Source organism: Cheilinus undulatus, linkage group 7 (genome assembly GCF_018320785.1).
Source record: "Cheilinus undulatus linkage group 7, ASM1832078v1, whole genome shotgun sequence".
NCBI lineage: Eukaryota > Metazoa > Chordata > Actinopteri > Labriformes > Labridae > Cheilinus > Cheilinus undulatus.
Genome location: NC_054871.1, coordinates 26,900,077 through 26,916,256, shown reverse-complemented (window position 1 = coordinate 26,916,256; position 16,180 = coordinate 26,900,077). Strand labels below are relative to the sequence as shown.

The window sequence follows — 16,180 nt, the reverse complement described above, 5'->3', positions numbered from 1 at the left end:
ACAATGATATGTAAATTTAATAGTGTGTATAGAAAACACATACATAAAGTGTTACCAAGTGATTGGGATAAGGAATTTAAATTAATTCAAGACATCAGACAAGCTAAAAGTGTTTCAAAGATAACATGTAGTTAACATTTAGGTGATTAAGACAAGGAGCAAAGGTAAAACTGATCATTAAAAGTGACATTGTGCATATTTATTTATGGTATAAATATATCTAAGAGATGTTTAAGATTATAGATGGGATAAAGAAATATTGAAGTGTTAAATTGTTTCAATAAAGTGCACAGAACTAGTGTTGTCGCTTTATTCTTTTAGAGAGTTTTTATTGACATGGATGAAAGGACAGATGTCTTGCTTGAACAGACATGGTTAAAGTTTCAGGCCTCGAGTTAGCAGCAGACAAGAACAAACAGATGTTGACAGCAGCAGTGGTCAGTTGGGAAGGAAAATGACAGCTCTCCTCTTCAGACGGCGGGCTCTGCGGCGCTGCAGCGTGCTCTGTGCATCAGCGACCTCCAGCTTACCTCCTGAAATATAATGTGGTGTGTCTGACTGCTTGGTAGAGAGGAAGGCATGTCGACGTGTACCTGAATGACCGTGTGTGCCGTGGTCGGACCGTCCGTCGAGTCCACCCTCGATGTTTTCCTTGTTTTCTGTGTGCTTGTGGGGTGTGCGGGATTTGGAAGGCAACAGGGGCATGTCGTGACTGAAAGAGTGCAGGGGTCCGCAGTGACCTGAGGAGGCCGTCTTACAGAGCTCCTCTGCTACCTCTGCAAAGTAAGAAGTAACAAGTCAGTAAGAAGGCAGTTATGACTAAAATTCAGACAGTAATACATATGTTTGCCCTTTAAAAAACCTTTATTACACTCAAGACAATACTTTTATACACATCAAACAACTACTGCATTTTGTGGCATAGCATAAACTGTTCTTTCCTTTCCATTTCAAGATTCTGACTTCTTTTCCTTTTTTTTTTTAAAGCTACAATATGTGTATTGTTTTTGTACTGAAAAGTCTACATTAACTAGAAAATTACTACTCTACTATTTGTTACAAATATATTTTAGTTAAGGTCTTACATCTGTTCATATCTCAAAATGTTTTTAAGCCAGAGAAATTCTTTCTTATAAAAATCCTTGGTTTTCTCATGTTATGCTGGCTGCCATTGGATGCAAGTTTAGTTCCCCTAACTCATCCCGAGGCATTTCCATTTTAAATGGAGACTAGCGCTGCTCAGAGCACCCACCTCCATGGCCTACTTCAGATTCTAAATTGAGGACTCTGTTCATTAAAAACAACACTCCATGTGGAGTATTTACAAAACACAAAAGCAAATGTTTAAGTTTAATTCATGAATTTCTTATAATAAGGGATAAAAGTTGTTTAAAAATCCTTCATGAGAAATTTGTGTAAATACACGATATAGAGTGCCATTTTTAATCACCATCAACGTTTATTTAAACCTTGAGGATTAATGAACTTGGGATGGGTAGAGCTGAGCAGCACTGGTCTCTTTTTGTTGTTTTGATTAAGGATGCATGTGGTAACCCGGTTAAACAGTTAAATTTGTATATAAAAGATCTGCAAGTTTGTTGAAGCAATTACCTATTTTTTTTTTTTTATCATGGGCCTGAAATTTCAGTCTAAAGCTCTTTTAAAACTGTAATGAAGCCTGAGGCACAAGTCTACAAGCTGCGTTAACTTCAGTTATTTGTTGCTGCCTTCCTATCAGAGCTTTCATCATTGAGGGCATGCCAGCAGAGGATAAGAGACATAATCATACCTTCAGAGATGCTTGAGTCATGGAACATTGTTTCAAAGGCTTGGTGTATTTCTGCAAATGAGGGTCTGTCCAGTGGACTCCATTGCCAGCCTGGTTGAAAGACATAAAAAAAGCCATGTTACTAAAAGAAAGATGCAGAGCTGATGACTATACACTAAAGTTGTCTACATTTTAATAATTGTATACTTCTTTCAACCACACATTTTAAAAATCTTCCCTTTTTTAAAGACTGATAGGCTCAAAGCTTTAAAAATTAAGACCCTCAGTCTTACTGCAATACAGTAAATCTTCATGGGAAAAAAACTGAGGATAAAACTCTAAATGATTAATAGAAAATGCTAAAAAAGAAGCACAAAAAACCCAAACCCGTACCATTATCTCTCCATCTCCCCACTGAACTGTAACTAGTTAGTATAACAAATACAAAAACCCAAACTCACATGCTCTCATGAGTTCATAGACTTTGGGTGGGCATCCCTCAGGCTGTTCCATGCGATAACCTTTTTCAAGGAGGTCATACACTTGAGACAGGTCAATACCAGGGTATGGAGACATGCCATAGGTGGCAATTTCCCACAGCAGCACTCCAAATGCTGTAACAAAGACATTAGTTAGGTATAAAATATAAAAGCATGTCATAAGTAACCTACATGAGACAAATCTATATGTTGAAAGTTTGCATGTGCTCACCCCAGACATCAGACTTGATGGAGAAGGTGTTATATGCGAGGCTCTCCGGCGCAGTCCATTTGATGGGGAACTTTGCCCCAGCGTGGGCAGTGTAGGTGTCGCCAGTCATCAACCTGCTCAGGCCAAAGTCTGCAACCTTCACAACGTGATTCTCCCCAACCAGGCAGTTCCTTGCTGCAAGATCCCTGAAGAGGAATAGATGGAAACAAGGCAAGAGATATTAGTAGTGTTTGACAAACAAGCTATACAAAATACAAGGACAGACATGCATGCACACACAGATACACTTCTGCTATATAATCTTACCTGTGTATGAAGTTCTTCTTCTCCAGGTATTCCATAGCAGAGGAGATCTGTGTGGCCATGTATAGCAGCACCACAGCATTCACCTCCTCTTTGTCACAATCTCTCAAGTAGTCCAGTAGGTTGCCATGAGGCATATACTCGGTCACAATGTAGAAAGGTGGCTCCAGCGTACACACACCTGCACACAAATTAGGAGCAAAGTCCATGGTTATTCCAGTCTGCTTTCTAAGGGAGAGGGTGTCTGCCAAAGCTAATTCAGGGCTAGAACATACTGAAATGAGCTTTGCATTAAAGTGGTTTTACTGACCTAGCAGCTGAACAAGGTTTGGATGTTTCACCTCCTTCATGACTGCTGCCTCTTTTAGAAACTCCTCAACCTCCATGGTGTCCTCCTAAAACAGACAATTCACAAATAAAGACAGAAGAATTTAATCAGTGTATTGAAAACATTTCACAGCACTCAAGTGCTATTGTACTTTAATACCACAGCCAACCAGCAGGTGGTGATCTATTACAATTTTCCACCTTTGCCCCTCCTCAGTGTTAAGAAAGTACCAATCAAATATTAGACAAGAAAATCTATTTTTCAACAGTAAAGTTGGAGAAATCAAATACTGATGATTTTCCTCACCTTGAGTGTTTTCACAGCCACAGTGAGGTTGTATTTTTTCCACACTCCCACATACACCTCCCCATACTGCCCTCCTCCCAGCTTGTGCTTCATGGTGATGTCTGTGCGCTCCATCTCCCACTTGTCGTGTATGGGTGAAACACCGTACACTGTGGGCTTGTTACATTTGGGTGCTGGGTAGTGCAGGGTGGTGACCAGGCCGTCAGCTACGGTGGAGTGGTGGTGGACCAGCTCAGCTAGGGTGGCGAAACGGCTCTCAGAAGTCACATACACCTAAAGGAGAGGAGGGGCAGAGTTTAAATGTACATGCAGGTATGCTAACGCAAATAGCATGACAAAAAAAGTCTTCTCACTCTACCTTTCCATCAGAGGCTGTGTTGATCCGATAGTGGTAGACCCTCCCCTCGTAGCGCAGAGAAATCGACAGCTGCCCAGGGCTGCTCTCGCTTTCCCGGACAAGAAAACTGCCGTTGATGAGGGAGGAGAGCAGGTACTCTGCGGCACTGCGTGACACAGGCCCATGGTACCAGCTGTGCTTCTCCAGACTGTTGACTGGCGTGATGTAGTTGGAGGGCACCCAACCCTGGCCGTTCTTAGAGCGCACCTCACTCCACTCTCCATTCTGGTTGTAGCCAAGCACACGCAGCTTCTCACCTGGACAGAGGAGGAACAACTTGTGATAAAGGCTGATAAAACTGCTTGTTCAGACAAAAATAGTGAAGATAAAAATGCTAAAAATTAGTTCAAAGAATCTTTCTCTTCACACTGATTCCAGGACATAGCTCAGTTTCCTCTCGGTTCTATGCAAGAAGTGTGACACAGTCTGAATCTGCTCATCACGTCACATTGGTGGTCATAATGCCATGATAACAGTCCGTAAACAGGAGAAACCAGTCATGTGGTGGAACTAGATCAGAAGCTGTGTAACAATGATTGGGCTGGGTGGATTGCATATCTGTCATAGAGGGCTAGGCAGAAGCCGGCATGTAGAGACTTGGTCTGTTTGTCTCTGTGTGACGTCAGATCAGGAGACATGGAGGAGCGGATGTGCTGGAGACAGTGAATGAAGGAGCAGTGAGGAGAGGGGAAAAAAGGTGAAGGTAAAAAAGAGGAGTGCAGTAACAGGCTGGTAAGGGAAACTGTCAGCTGGCCTGGGGAGAATAGACAAAGTGTCAGTCTATCTAACTGTGCTTTCTGCTTTGTCTTCAAGATTAACTCTTAGAGCCTTGACTTTAATCAGCAAGTTTGTTCACAGGAGACTGTGAGTTACGTCTGATCCTGACTGATGTGTTAAATGTCTTATTTAGTTTAGTTTATTAAATCATGACACAACACCAAACGTTTTGCACAGTATAGGCATTTCAAACAAAATCAATAGTCATGTGTTGAATGACTGAAAAGGCATAGGCAGAAACAAACTGCTTATAAAAGCCTATCATACATTTTCAACTATTTAAGCTACCAACTTCCAGAAAAGCAAAGAAACAACAACAGATAATCAATCACCTTTATAAGCTTCAAAGACAGCTTTACAAACTATTTTCTTGAAAACCAAAAGAGAATTGCATGTTTTTAAATTTATATTGGCTTCATCCCAGAATTTATTTATTTATTTTAGTGAGGTTTATTTATTAGGGACAGATACAATAAACACAGACAACTGAGAACAGGCATCTCATGCAAGCATCATAGTGTTTGTAGCGAATGCTAATTTGCAACACCCGTCCCTAGAAGAATTCCAACAATGGAAATACATCTCCTTTTCATACCTTTTTTAGCTTTTTGTACAATAAATTTATGAACACCTCCTGAATTGAATGTCTTATGAGATTCCTTACAGTCACAATGCTCACATGGGATTTTCGCTGTCATTGCGGTTTCATTTTTTGCTGATACTGATAGGATCTGGCTGCTTTCATACAGAAACAGGTCAATCTAAATCTGTTTTTTAATTCCATGACTTGGCTTAATAGTGCCCTAAACCACTGGGTCTACAACTAGTGGGTCGGGACCCAAAAGCCGGTTGTGAATCTGTTTTCAGTTCTTTGTTAAAGTGTTCCTGAAATAAAAAATCAGACAAAAAGTAGCTCTACACAGACATCCCTCCATACCCTTTTCTTTTGCTCTGCTCTGCAATAAAAACTAGTAAACTTTGGTTTTATTACAATCTCTACCTATTTAACTGCTTTTCTCTGCACAACAAAGCTGATTTACCAGGATAATTTATCAATGTTTTGCTATCTCTAGATGTTTACGTGTTATCATGAGAACCAAGTAAAGTAAAATACATGTATTTATGTCCTCCTGCAGGTTTTTTTAGTTATGTATTTTAAATATGTTTGTATTTTCTGGTCTATTTGTTCAATCCTTTGTTTTGTTCGATTTAAGGGTCCGAACTGCAAAAAAAAAAAAAACAGAAAAAAATCATTGTATAATGAATGAGTGGGAGAAATTTTTCAGAAATTTGTGTCCCCAAATTTTTCTCATTAATGAATTGTCGGTGAGTCCTATAGATAGATTGGTTGAGAACAACAGCCCTAAACTATGATAAAAGTTAGCATGTGCAGCCAGAGAGGGTGAAAGAATTGGGCTGAAATATGTATCTACTGACAAGATCGGCAAGTCTTGCTCTTAAAACCAAACACTCTCAGGGCTGGCATGACTAAGATTGGGTATTTTTTCCGATCTAGGTGCTAAATCAATATCTTTCAAAAGGTTCTGGTGCCTTAACAGTGCCTGAATCCATATGTTTAAGAGAAAAAAATGTGTTTTAAAGTTGGCAGCTGAATAAAAGCTAATGATTTAGTAATAAGATGCCAAAAGAACACATAAGAAAAGAAATGGGTGTAACTTCTTCACATAACGCATTTTGAGCTTCTCCTTTCGAGTGACTGGGTGGCGAGGTACCGAAATGAAGCACTGAAATCTGTCTTGTAATTCAATACAGAAGGTATCAGATGTGTTCTTATCAGAATTTTGATACCCATCCCTGGACATGACTTCATATTTTTAGAATTCATAAAAGAGAAATGATATTAATCTGTTTCAATATCATTTAAACAAAAAAAGCCTTTAGCACCAATATTGGGTTCTTTTTTTGATTCTGAGTACCAAAAAGTGCAGGCAAATCTCTGCAGACTTTCATAACTGAACAAATGCATTGACAATGATTGAATAATGTGCTCCTTTTTCTCTTACTGCAGCATCTGAAAATTCTGATAACCTTACACTATGCTAGCATTCATCTTTAAATCTATATTAAATGGCAAATGTTTTCCACATGCAGCCCACCACTCCATTTGTCTTCCCTGTGTCTGTTAAGTCTTGTCAGATTAAAAAATACTCACTGCTTTACTGCCTCACACTGGGAACAATTTATCTTTAAGGCATAGTTTTGTTTAGAAGATGATGCTCAGTCAAAGAGTGGTCAGGCTGCCTGCTGTCTACATCCACCTGTTATTCACATGCTTGCACATATTCCTCATTATCCCAGCACCACAGGCCTGCTGTGGTGTTTCTGTGACACACCACAGGAGTGGGACAGAGTACAATTCAGTGGTGTCTGAATGTGCATATGCATAGATGTGGGCATGGACCTCAGATTCAGTCCAGATGTCACTGTTTCCATCCCAGACATCTGCAGTGAAGGCCTTAAAATGTTGGATGACAAACACACCTGGTACCAGACATACTTTGCACTGGTTTGGGACAGCAGCCAAGACTACGTGTGAATACGTATAAGATTTATTACTACTCATTGAAAACTAAGCTGGTTGACTACTTCTTGTTTTGAGGTCTGAGCTGAAGAGTGAAAAGGAAAGTAGTGAGTTAGAAGAAAACTGGGGAAAGAGTATGGAAACAGTCCAAAACTGGTAGAAAAGATTCAAAGTATGAAGTGGAAGAGAAATGTGAGGTGCGCGGGTGGGTGACACAGCCTGGGGCTCAGATACTCTATGACGTCACAACAGGTTTATTCTCTCAGTGACAACGCTGTTGACACACTACATTCCTGACTTATAACTCGGCTTTTTCAGGAGCTGCCCCTCTATGATGTTGCCTCTAGGATTACATCAGTAACTCTTTACTAAATGAAAAGAAATCTCTCCTGATGTTGTAACTAATGTCAACAGTGTTCCTTAGAGAAGGCGTGGTGGATCGATGACAAGTCAGAACAGGAGTATCACCATGTAGCTAAGCAGCAACTTCACCTGATAATAAATAGAAACGGTGTGCTGGTGGAAAAGTCTTGTTTCAGCAAGTGACATAACAAGCAGAATTTGTAATGCAATTATACAGTAAAACATTTAAAGAAAAAGCTGATGTCTAAAATCTACAGTCAATCAGAGGAAAAAAGAAAACCCTGTGAATTACCTTTGGTGATGCTTAGCGTGTTGTCGCCACTGGCCACAAAGTCATAAAGTGCAACGAACAGGTTTGGGTCGCTCTCGGCCGCCCCGAGTAGGTTTTCTTTGGAGCTCCAGCGCACCGCCTCAGTCAGCGCCGCAGAGTCCAGGCCGAACGGTCGGTGGAGAGCTTCTGGTGGGACATCAGGACAAAAGGATCAGGGAGAGATAAAAAAGACTATTAGAAAAGGATATAAATAGCATGAGGATAGCAAGGTGAGAGTGATCTCCCAGAGCTGAATGGTAAATATACACATCTCCATAAGAGAGAAAGTCGTATGGCAGATCACCTACCTGTCCGTCCAGGTGGCCTTCCCTGTCTAACCCCTGTTTGAAGATGACGACCACTCAATGCGGCCCACTCTTCCTCAAAACTGCTATTTGCCTGCAGGCACCTTAAAAGCATTACTTTAACCAAACCACTCTCTGTAAAGACCTGAAATCACTTCATACAAAGGCCTGACGTTTCTAGCCCGAGCCAGGTGAGATCTGAGGTGGTACTGTTTTTCTTTGAGGGTTTATACAGAGGAAGAGGGAGGAGCTGCAGATCCTCTCTCTCTGCACAGGGTGCAGTGATTACCATGGCTACTTACACACCCACAGATACACAATGATCAGCTAGAACATGCATAGCTAACACACGCTACACTCAACAGCTGCTGCCAAAGTCCCTGCGAGTCTGAACAGCTGCTGAGCAAGTGAGAGAGCAGGATGGTGAACAGAGGGGATGGAGAATGGAAATCAAACACTCAAACATGGGGAGCTTTGAAAAGGAAAATTATTATGAATCATTTCATGATGTGCTTCCTTTTGCTTTGAGGTAAGGTGGCAGCAACAACTCTAACATTAACTTTGCAGTATTAATCATAATCACACACAAAAAAGTAAAAAGAAATCCCTTGACTTGGACTGTCAGCATCGACTGCCTTTAATTAAGGTCCACAATCAGTGTTTTTTTTTCCCTTTTTTGATTGAGATAAATCACATGGTTTACTGACCCTCTCATAACACTTTGGTTAAGCCACTGCAGCATTTCCCTGCAGGCACAGTGATGTAAAGTCAGTCCACCACTGATCCTTAATGTCTCATTCAGTTTAAATAACGCACAGAAAGCTTGGTGGACAAGTCAATTTATCTTTGTTGTGATATCAAGCATTTACTTTTTTTACTGGACAGTTATTTACTTTTACACTAAGCAACAAGTTCTTTCTTAGGTAAAACATAATTGCTTTCTTTGTCTGCTCTGAGGTTGTCACAATTAGACTGGCATATATTACCTAAGATCATGGTAAAAACTTTTGTGTAAATAGCTGATACACATTTCTTCTTGTATGATTAACATATGTAGATATATTTTTCCAAGGTTTTATCCATGAAAAAAATCTATCAATATGCCGTGGTGATATCTGTCATAACACATTTTATCAGTTGTTTTGAGCTGATTCTAATCAGTTTAAATATTGAAAAGCAGAATAACTCTTTTGTCACTGAAGATATGTTAAAATAAGGGTGGACTGCAACTTGGTAGCCCATATGTTAGAGGACTGGACTAGTGGTTCACAACAGCACATATTTTATTAAATAACACTGAGACAGAGAAAATCAGAGAGAGGGAATTCCCTAAATTACAGAGAATTCTTCTGCAACAAGTTGTGGAGGACGATGATTAAAATAGAATAACAAAGAAACAAAGTTTGGCTAAGGGCACGTCTTAGTCAAAGTGCCTTCTAACATTTAAAACCTCTCACAGGTAAAAAATTTAACTTTTTAAGACTTTTTTATAGTCTTAAATTTCAAATGTGTAATTGAAGACTTTTTACGGATCTTTGGCACTGAAAAATAAAATCAATGTGGCTCTCTTGTTTACCAAAGTTGCCCATCCATAGTGTAGTGGGTCACCAGTTCAAGTCCCAGACCAAAGTATGAGACTGGTCTTGTTGCTAGAGAGGTGCCTGCTCACTTCCCGAGCACTGCCTTCAGCAAGGCACTGAATCACCAACAGCTTGGGTGCTCTTTAATGTGCAGCCTCTCAAAGTGGAATTACCCCATCAGTGCATCACCATAGGACCCTGTTCATGCATGTGTATTCCTGGCCTCTGTGTGTGGAGCATGTTTGCAAGAACAGGGAGTAAAAATGGAATTTCCCCTCTGGTATTAATAGAGAATGTCTGCTTTATCAATAAAATAATACTAAGTCAAAACACAGCCAAATAAACGCACCAATAATGCTTTTCCTTAAGGCTTAAATGAAACTGGTGTAAACTGGTAAATATGCAACAAATTCTTAAACCACAGTTAAATGGTACTGACTTCATATTTTACATCATTACACACTTGTAAAGGTAGCAAGAAACAAAGCATATTCCATTCATGTGACACCATGTGGCCAGCAGATGTCATGCAAGCAGATGATAGCACAGAGCAAACACATGTTTAAAATCAACACTCAATATCATTCTCCTTGGCCAACAAACAAAGCTCAGTTTCCTATCTTGAGTCGATTACATGACTGTCTACACATGTTTGCCCACCTTTGTTCTGGACCAGCATGCACTGCAGGGTGGCACTAGCAGTGACCTGGCTAAGCCACAGCTCCCAGTACATCTTCTGTCCTGGTATGCTCAGCTAACAGTCCCAGTATCCAAAGAAAAATTTTGGTTTTCTCAATCCGCTGAGCCGACTGTGATCAGTCGTTTTAAAGTCTGACTGTGTTTACTCCGACAAAGACGATAGAGACTGAAAAGCACAAATGTTCATTCTCCCAGCAAAGAAAAAAGACGACTAAAGAAGCACGTGCCTCTTCTCTAAACCATCCTCTTCGCTGTGGGCGTACAACTGTGCTACGTGAAGTTATCTGAGAGAGACGGAGACCCCCCAGACAAAGTATTTTCCCACAGTGTCCTTGAATCAGACCTGTTAAACCTCTGAAGTAACAGTAGAGACTGGCATTCTCCTGCTGGAAACGCCAGCCTAACTTTGATGTGGCTTCAGGGAGTCAAGATTTCCAAGGTCCATGTGGGGATCGCAGACATCCATGACTGATGTTTCAGTGGTTTAATGCACAGTAAAGGTTGGCAAAACGTGGTGGAGAGAGTGAGAGAGGAAGGCATGTGGTAAAGACGGGGGGCGTGCACAAAGTGGTTGGGGGGTAGGGCGGTGTGTATGGTATGGAGGAAAGTTGAGATGAATGTGTGCATGTGTTTATGTGGGATTGTGTGAGGCCTGGACCAGAGCTGTGGTCAACAGCAGATGGCTGGTCTTGTTCCCCTAAGGGTGCAGAGGCGGGGATCCTATTGACCCACACTTTTCTTCTGTGTGTGAGTCAATGTGTGTAAATGTGCAGGACTGCAACTGCTGTGACCAACTGTCAGCATTGCTTCTCCTACACAGCTTCATATCACAGCAGCAGCAGCAGCAGCACTCTCCCCAGGAATGTTTTTAATGAAACAGAGATAACAAGCATTTCTCTAAGGCAGGCTTTCTCAAACTTAGGATTGGAACCCAAACAGGTTGTGGGCAAATTTTTGTTGGGTCTCCAACTGGCAAAGTAAATTTCCAACAAAATGACTAAATTCATTCACTAATTAAGATACTGGTAGAACTTGTGTTCTTAAAATAAGAGCAAATTGGTGTCCTTTTTGCTACATCTACTGTGTGAAGAAGTTTTACTCTCACAGACTCTCCCCTTCCTCGTCTACATGTGACCAGTGACATGTGACAAGCGTCCTCTGGTTTGACTACATGTGGGAGAGCCAGCAGCACCTGACTCTGAATGACTGTCCATGATGTCAAAGTGAAAATACAAAGAACACTTCATTAATATTAGCTTCACAAAAGCCCTGGAAATGCAGAGGAAAGGTCTTGTATGTTTCTGTTTGGAGGTTAAGGATAGGTATCGAAATCCAGTACCAACATGCTACCGGTACCACCACATCCAACCAATACCTGCCGGAGCAAAATACAGCACTGATTTTTATGCTTCATTTCAGTACTCTGCCATCCAAGAGCAACCCCCTGCGAGTCCAAATGAAAGGTTGAGGGAGGATAAAGAAGAAGCAGCTATCATGGCAATCACTCAGACCATGACCTAAGATTGTTCATATTTTAAGTTGCTAAATGTGTTCATTCTGCCACAATGAATGTTCTTTTTTAAATCATGTCCCTCTTTGGATCTACGTGCAGCTTAGAGAATTAGATGGGCTCATGCTATAAAGATATGGTAGTTTTTAAGGAAACAGGGGACGTTTAATGCCTTTGCAACTCTACTTGCTGACTCCTACTTGTGGTCATCTGTAAAGTGAGTCTTAACAGACCATTTGTTGACTTGGTTTAAAAATTATGAAAAACTCCATTTGAATCACACCTAAGTCTGCCTCCCCAAGCAGGCCCAGTCCTGCTGCCCATGCACAGTTCGTTTGCTTTCAAACTGACCAATACTTTGTATTCAAGTGTACCTCGGGACCTAGTGTGAATGCACCCTAAATTGTTTTGCTGTCCAGCTTTATGTATCTGCTTTGCCCTTATTTTCCTACCAAGGATACAGTCACACTGACTGACACATTTACTTTGTTTGTATCTGAGACATTGCCAGTATATGAGCTTTGTTTGAGCCTCATCCATAAAAAGGCAATGACGGTTTTCTTTACTTATAGTTGTATCAGCATCGTTTTAAGATCTTTCTCTAAAGAATACCCAGGCAGCTTTTATTCACTCACCAACTTTAAACACAATTAGGGATGCACAACATTATCAGCAGTGTATCGGTATTGGCCAATAATAGCTTAAAAAGTTAATTATCGTATCGGTGACATCATAATTAAGCGCACACAATGACACCAAACACGCAGTGTGGGAGAAATTTGAAGTGTGGGAACAAGACAGCAAAGTAGCTGTTTGCATCGCTTGTGAAGAACATGTGATGTGAGGAGGACTCGACAGCACGCCTTTAACACCACCGCTTTAATTTTGCATCTAAAAAAAACATCACCCTGATGACTACAAGGACTTTCTTAAGATAAAGAATGAAAAAAATTCTGTGCCAAGGAAAACTCATCAACAACCTCTACTTAAATCATTCGACAAAGCTAAAAAATACAGCAGCAACCACCCAAAGGTAAGGAGCTGAACAGGAAAATCATTGAATCTATAGCTCTTGATAATCAGCCTTTTAGTGTGGTAGAATATACTGGCTTCCGCAGGCTAATGATGCATTTAAAGCCCCCCTACATTATACCTAGCAGACGCTTGTAGCCTTACCTGAACTGCAAAACTTCATTTCCAGTCATGTAGAGAAGCTCCTCGTTAAAGCTAAATACATCAGCTTCACCACGGACATAGGACATCAAGTGTCCATCCTGTTACTATGTTGAGCCTCACTGCCTCAGTGGATAGATGAGGATTTCACTCTTAAAAAGCCTGTCCTACACACAGGAGTGCTCACTCAGCAGCCGCAACTGCAGCCGCTTTGGATAACATGTTTCGGATATGGAAAATAGAGGAAAAAGAACGTGCATGTCGTGCTACGTGACAGTGCGCGAAAAATGGCAAAAGCAATGACGGACTTCTGTGTGGCCAGTCTCCCTAGGATAGTGCTCTGGCTGTGCATGGTGTCCTGTCTCCAGCATTGGAGGTGTGGGTGTCACTGTGTTGTTACAAAGCCGATTACAGTGAAATGCCCATCAAACTTGGTTGCTTAGTTAGTTTGTGCTGTTTAAAGCAGAATCAGGAGAACTACTTCAGTTGGAAGTTTTATTACTGTTGTTCATCTTGAGTCTCAAAAATGTAAACGCACATTTAAGCTCTGAACTATAGCTAGATTTTTTTGCTTTTAAGAATCTGTCTTTTTGTTGATGTTATTTAAAGCACTCTGTCAGGAGTATCTCAGGGAGCCATCCTGCAAACTGGCTGAGTAATAAGGAGAATCAATCTAAATTTATAAGCTATTTCTTTTTTGCACTGTGGAGCTCAGTGTCAGCAGGTTATTTTGCTGCTTTTTATTACCCTCAAAGATGCAGATGACTTTGGCTGTACTGTTAAAAAATACATGTAGCATGTAATGCACATGTAACCCAAGGACATTACTGTAAGTTTTTCCTTAGTGTATGGCTGTATTTGAAAAAAAAAAACAATACATCCTTGGCAAAACCTAATGTATTTTTAGGAGTTTTGAAAGCCCTGGTCTAAGGTCTTGTTAAAAGGGATCTAGGACAAACAGTAAGATACAAAGAGAAACTCAGTGGTTGATTAATGAAGTCCTCTAAATCTCAGACATCCTAATTATTATACCCACTCATTATAAAAGCATGATCCATTCTTGTTAAGCTTATCATATTTCTTTAATTGCTTTCTAATCCTTCTTATGCCATCCAAAAAGCAGGATGCTGCTCCACTTGGCCACGCTCGAGCCTCGTGTACTAAACTGTTCGACTGAACGAACAGTTGGTGTGCGTATGGTATGTCGTGTGCCCATGCCGGTGCCTCCGTGTATGTGGGTTCTGTGAAGTGTAGCACATGTGCGTTCTCAAGAAACTACGGCTTTGTGTGCAAGTCAGAGGGGCACGCTAAGCCTGCACCCCTGAAGACAGCTGGGGCAGAGGTGACCCTGTCCCAAACACACACACGAAGAACATGAAGACACACGTAAATGGTGACACTATCTCCTTGGCTGCTTCTCCTGCAGCTGTTTGAGTTTTCATCTTCATGTAACCATAAAGTATTTACTTCAACGCCTACCACCTTGTGCAGAAAACAATAACATCACTCACACCCTTATATCAAAAACAATAGAGATCGAATCTGAAGCCTGTGGCCAGTGAGGTAAGTGTGTATTTTTAGCAGCTGGAGAACAAAACAGAGCAGCATGACATCCAGGAATAACTCTGCAGAACACACAGTAGTGGTTTGCTGAGGAGATAGACGACTGGCTGCCTGCAGGAAGCCCTGACACAAAGCTGAGACAATGCTGCGGATGAGACCCACATAGAACAAGACCTTATATAAGACTGTGGACAGGCCCGGTCAGATCCTGTGGCAGACTCAGACACAGGGAAGGTGAAGAGTCAGAGATATTTACAAAAGAAGGAGGGATGGAGCCTGGGAGACTCTGATCTTCTCTATGTTGTAATCTAATGCTGGTATTTATTTGTCCTGTGATGTTCACTCAAGATCACTCAGTTTAACTGATAGAATAAGATTTTAACCCTTGCAGTTTCCCCAAAGTGTCTCACAGATTAAAAAAAAAAGAAAGAAAAGAAAAATTGGGAAGATCCTTAAAAAATTCAAAATTAGGGAGAGACAAAGATCAGATCAGATTCACTAATACAGTCTCGAAGCACTCTACATTCATTTTGGATTAACAAACTGCACAGAAAATCTCTGGCTGTGTCCAAAATTAAACCCCTTTCACTATATAGAGCACTACATTAACGGCACTCTGTCTGCTTTTAAGTCCCAATCCCCTCAGAATAAAAATCAAGATTAGAGACAAACTAAAATGGGGTCAAATGGGGTTTTCTGCTGCATGGTTATGTGCTGCAAAATAAAAGTCTCAATTAGCTTATATTGTCAGAATTACCAGTCTTAAATAAAAGATAGAGTAAATCTGTCATACAACATAAGCTGATTGTATAAAGCTATAGCTGTAGGAATGTCACAGGGTTAACAGTGCAAAAAAACAGCAACCTTTAAAGTCAACGTTTTTAAGTGCATGTCTTTATCACTGTGGAAAAATGTTCCTACACACAATGCTCCTACACAAGTAAACCACAGGGTTTAGAGTGGTGTGGAATCTGCACAAATAAATTTTACAAAATAGATCAGAAAGCAGGGGAAGAAAAGTTTTATGCTTCAACTATTCAGGGGAAGACCTCCATACACCCCTACCCAATGGTTATTCATCATGTGACTACGAAACTGTGACCATTTTGGACAAATACAAATACTGTTCCACCCCTAGTCACCAGTATAATCCATGAAAATTATGGATTTTTCCAGCACTATCAGATTAAACTCATGGGTTGAGATGCAATGTTCACACAAGCTGTAACTGATAACACTGTTAGTGTAGCAGAGTGATATGTGACAGACAACAGCTCAGTCTGAGTCCAGTCATCAGCATGTTCCGCTCTAACACATGAGCAGCCGGGTACAGAGAAATGAACATAGAGATACTAACAAATAAGGATGTATAGATGTTTTAAAAGTAATAGTTATCATGATTACTGTAAGATGACCATAGAGATGCTTGTTCCAGTTCTTCAGTGTATGAATATTTTTTTTACCTTCTCTGTTTTACCCTTTTAAATTTGGAATAATTTGTCAGCAAGTCAGAAAATGTGAAGATGTCTTCTAGTGCTCTTACGA

At 40.6% G+C, this 16,180-nt stretch overlaps 1 protein-coding gene across 2 annotated transcripts in view; it reads right to left on the bottom strand.

Moving 5' to 3' along the window:
- abl2 (c-abl oncogene 2, non-receptor tyrosine kinase) overlaps positions 1 to 16,180 on the bottom strand; it is a 35,603-nt gene that overhangs the window by 5,010 nt on the left and 14,413 nt on the right. The window contains exons 2-10 of one of the 2 annotated variants that reach the window (XM_041791027.1): positions 7,788 to 7,952; positions 3,775 to 4,070; positions 3,417 to 3,689; positions 3,093 to 3,177; positions 2,786 to 2,963; positions 2,480 to 2,664; positions 2,230 to 2,382; positions 1,790 to 1,879; positions 594 to 776 (exon numbers count right to left, since the gene is read on the bottom strand). In XM_041791027.1, coding sequence (XP_041646961.1) covers positions 594 to 776; positions 1,790 to 1,879; positions 2,230 to 2,382; positions 2,480 to 2,664; positions 2,786 to 2,963; positions 3,093 to 3,177; positions 3,417 to 3,689; positions 3,775 to 4,070; positions 7,788 to 7,952 — 1,608 coding nt within the window. The remainder of the gene's footprint in view (positions 1 to 593; positions 777 to 1,789; positions 1,880 to 2,229; positions 2,383 to 2,479; positions 2,665 to 2,785; positions 2,964 to 3,092; positions 3,178 to 3,416; positions 3,690 to 3,774; positions 4,071 to 7,787; positions 7,953 to 16,180) is intronic. The other variant, XM_041791028.1, reaches the window with a different exon arrangement.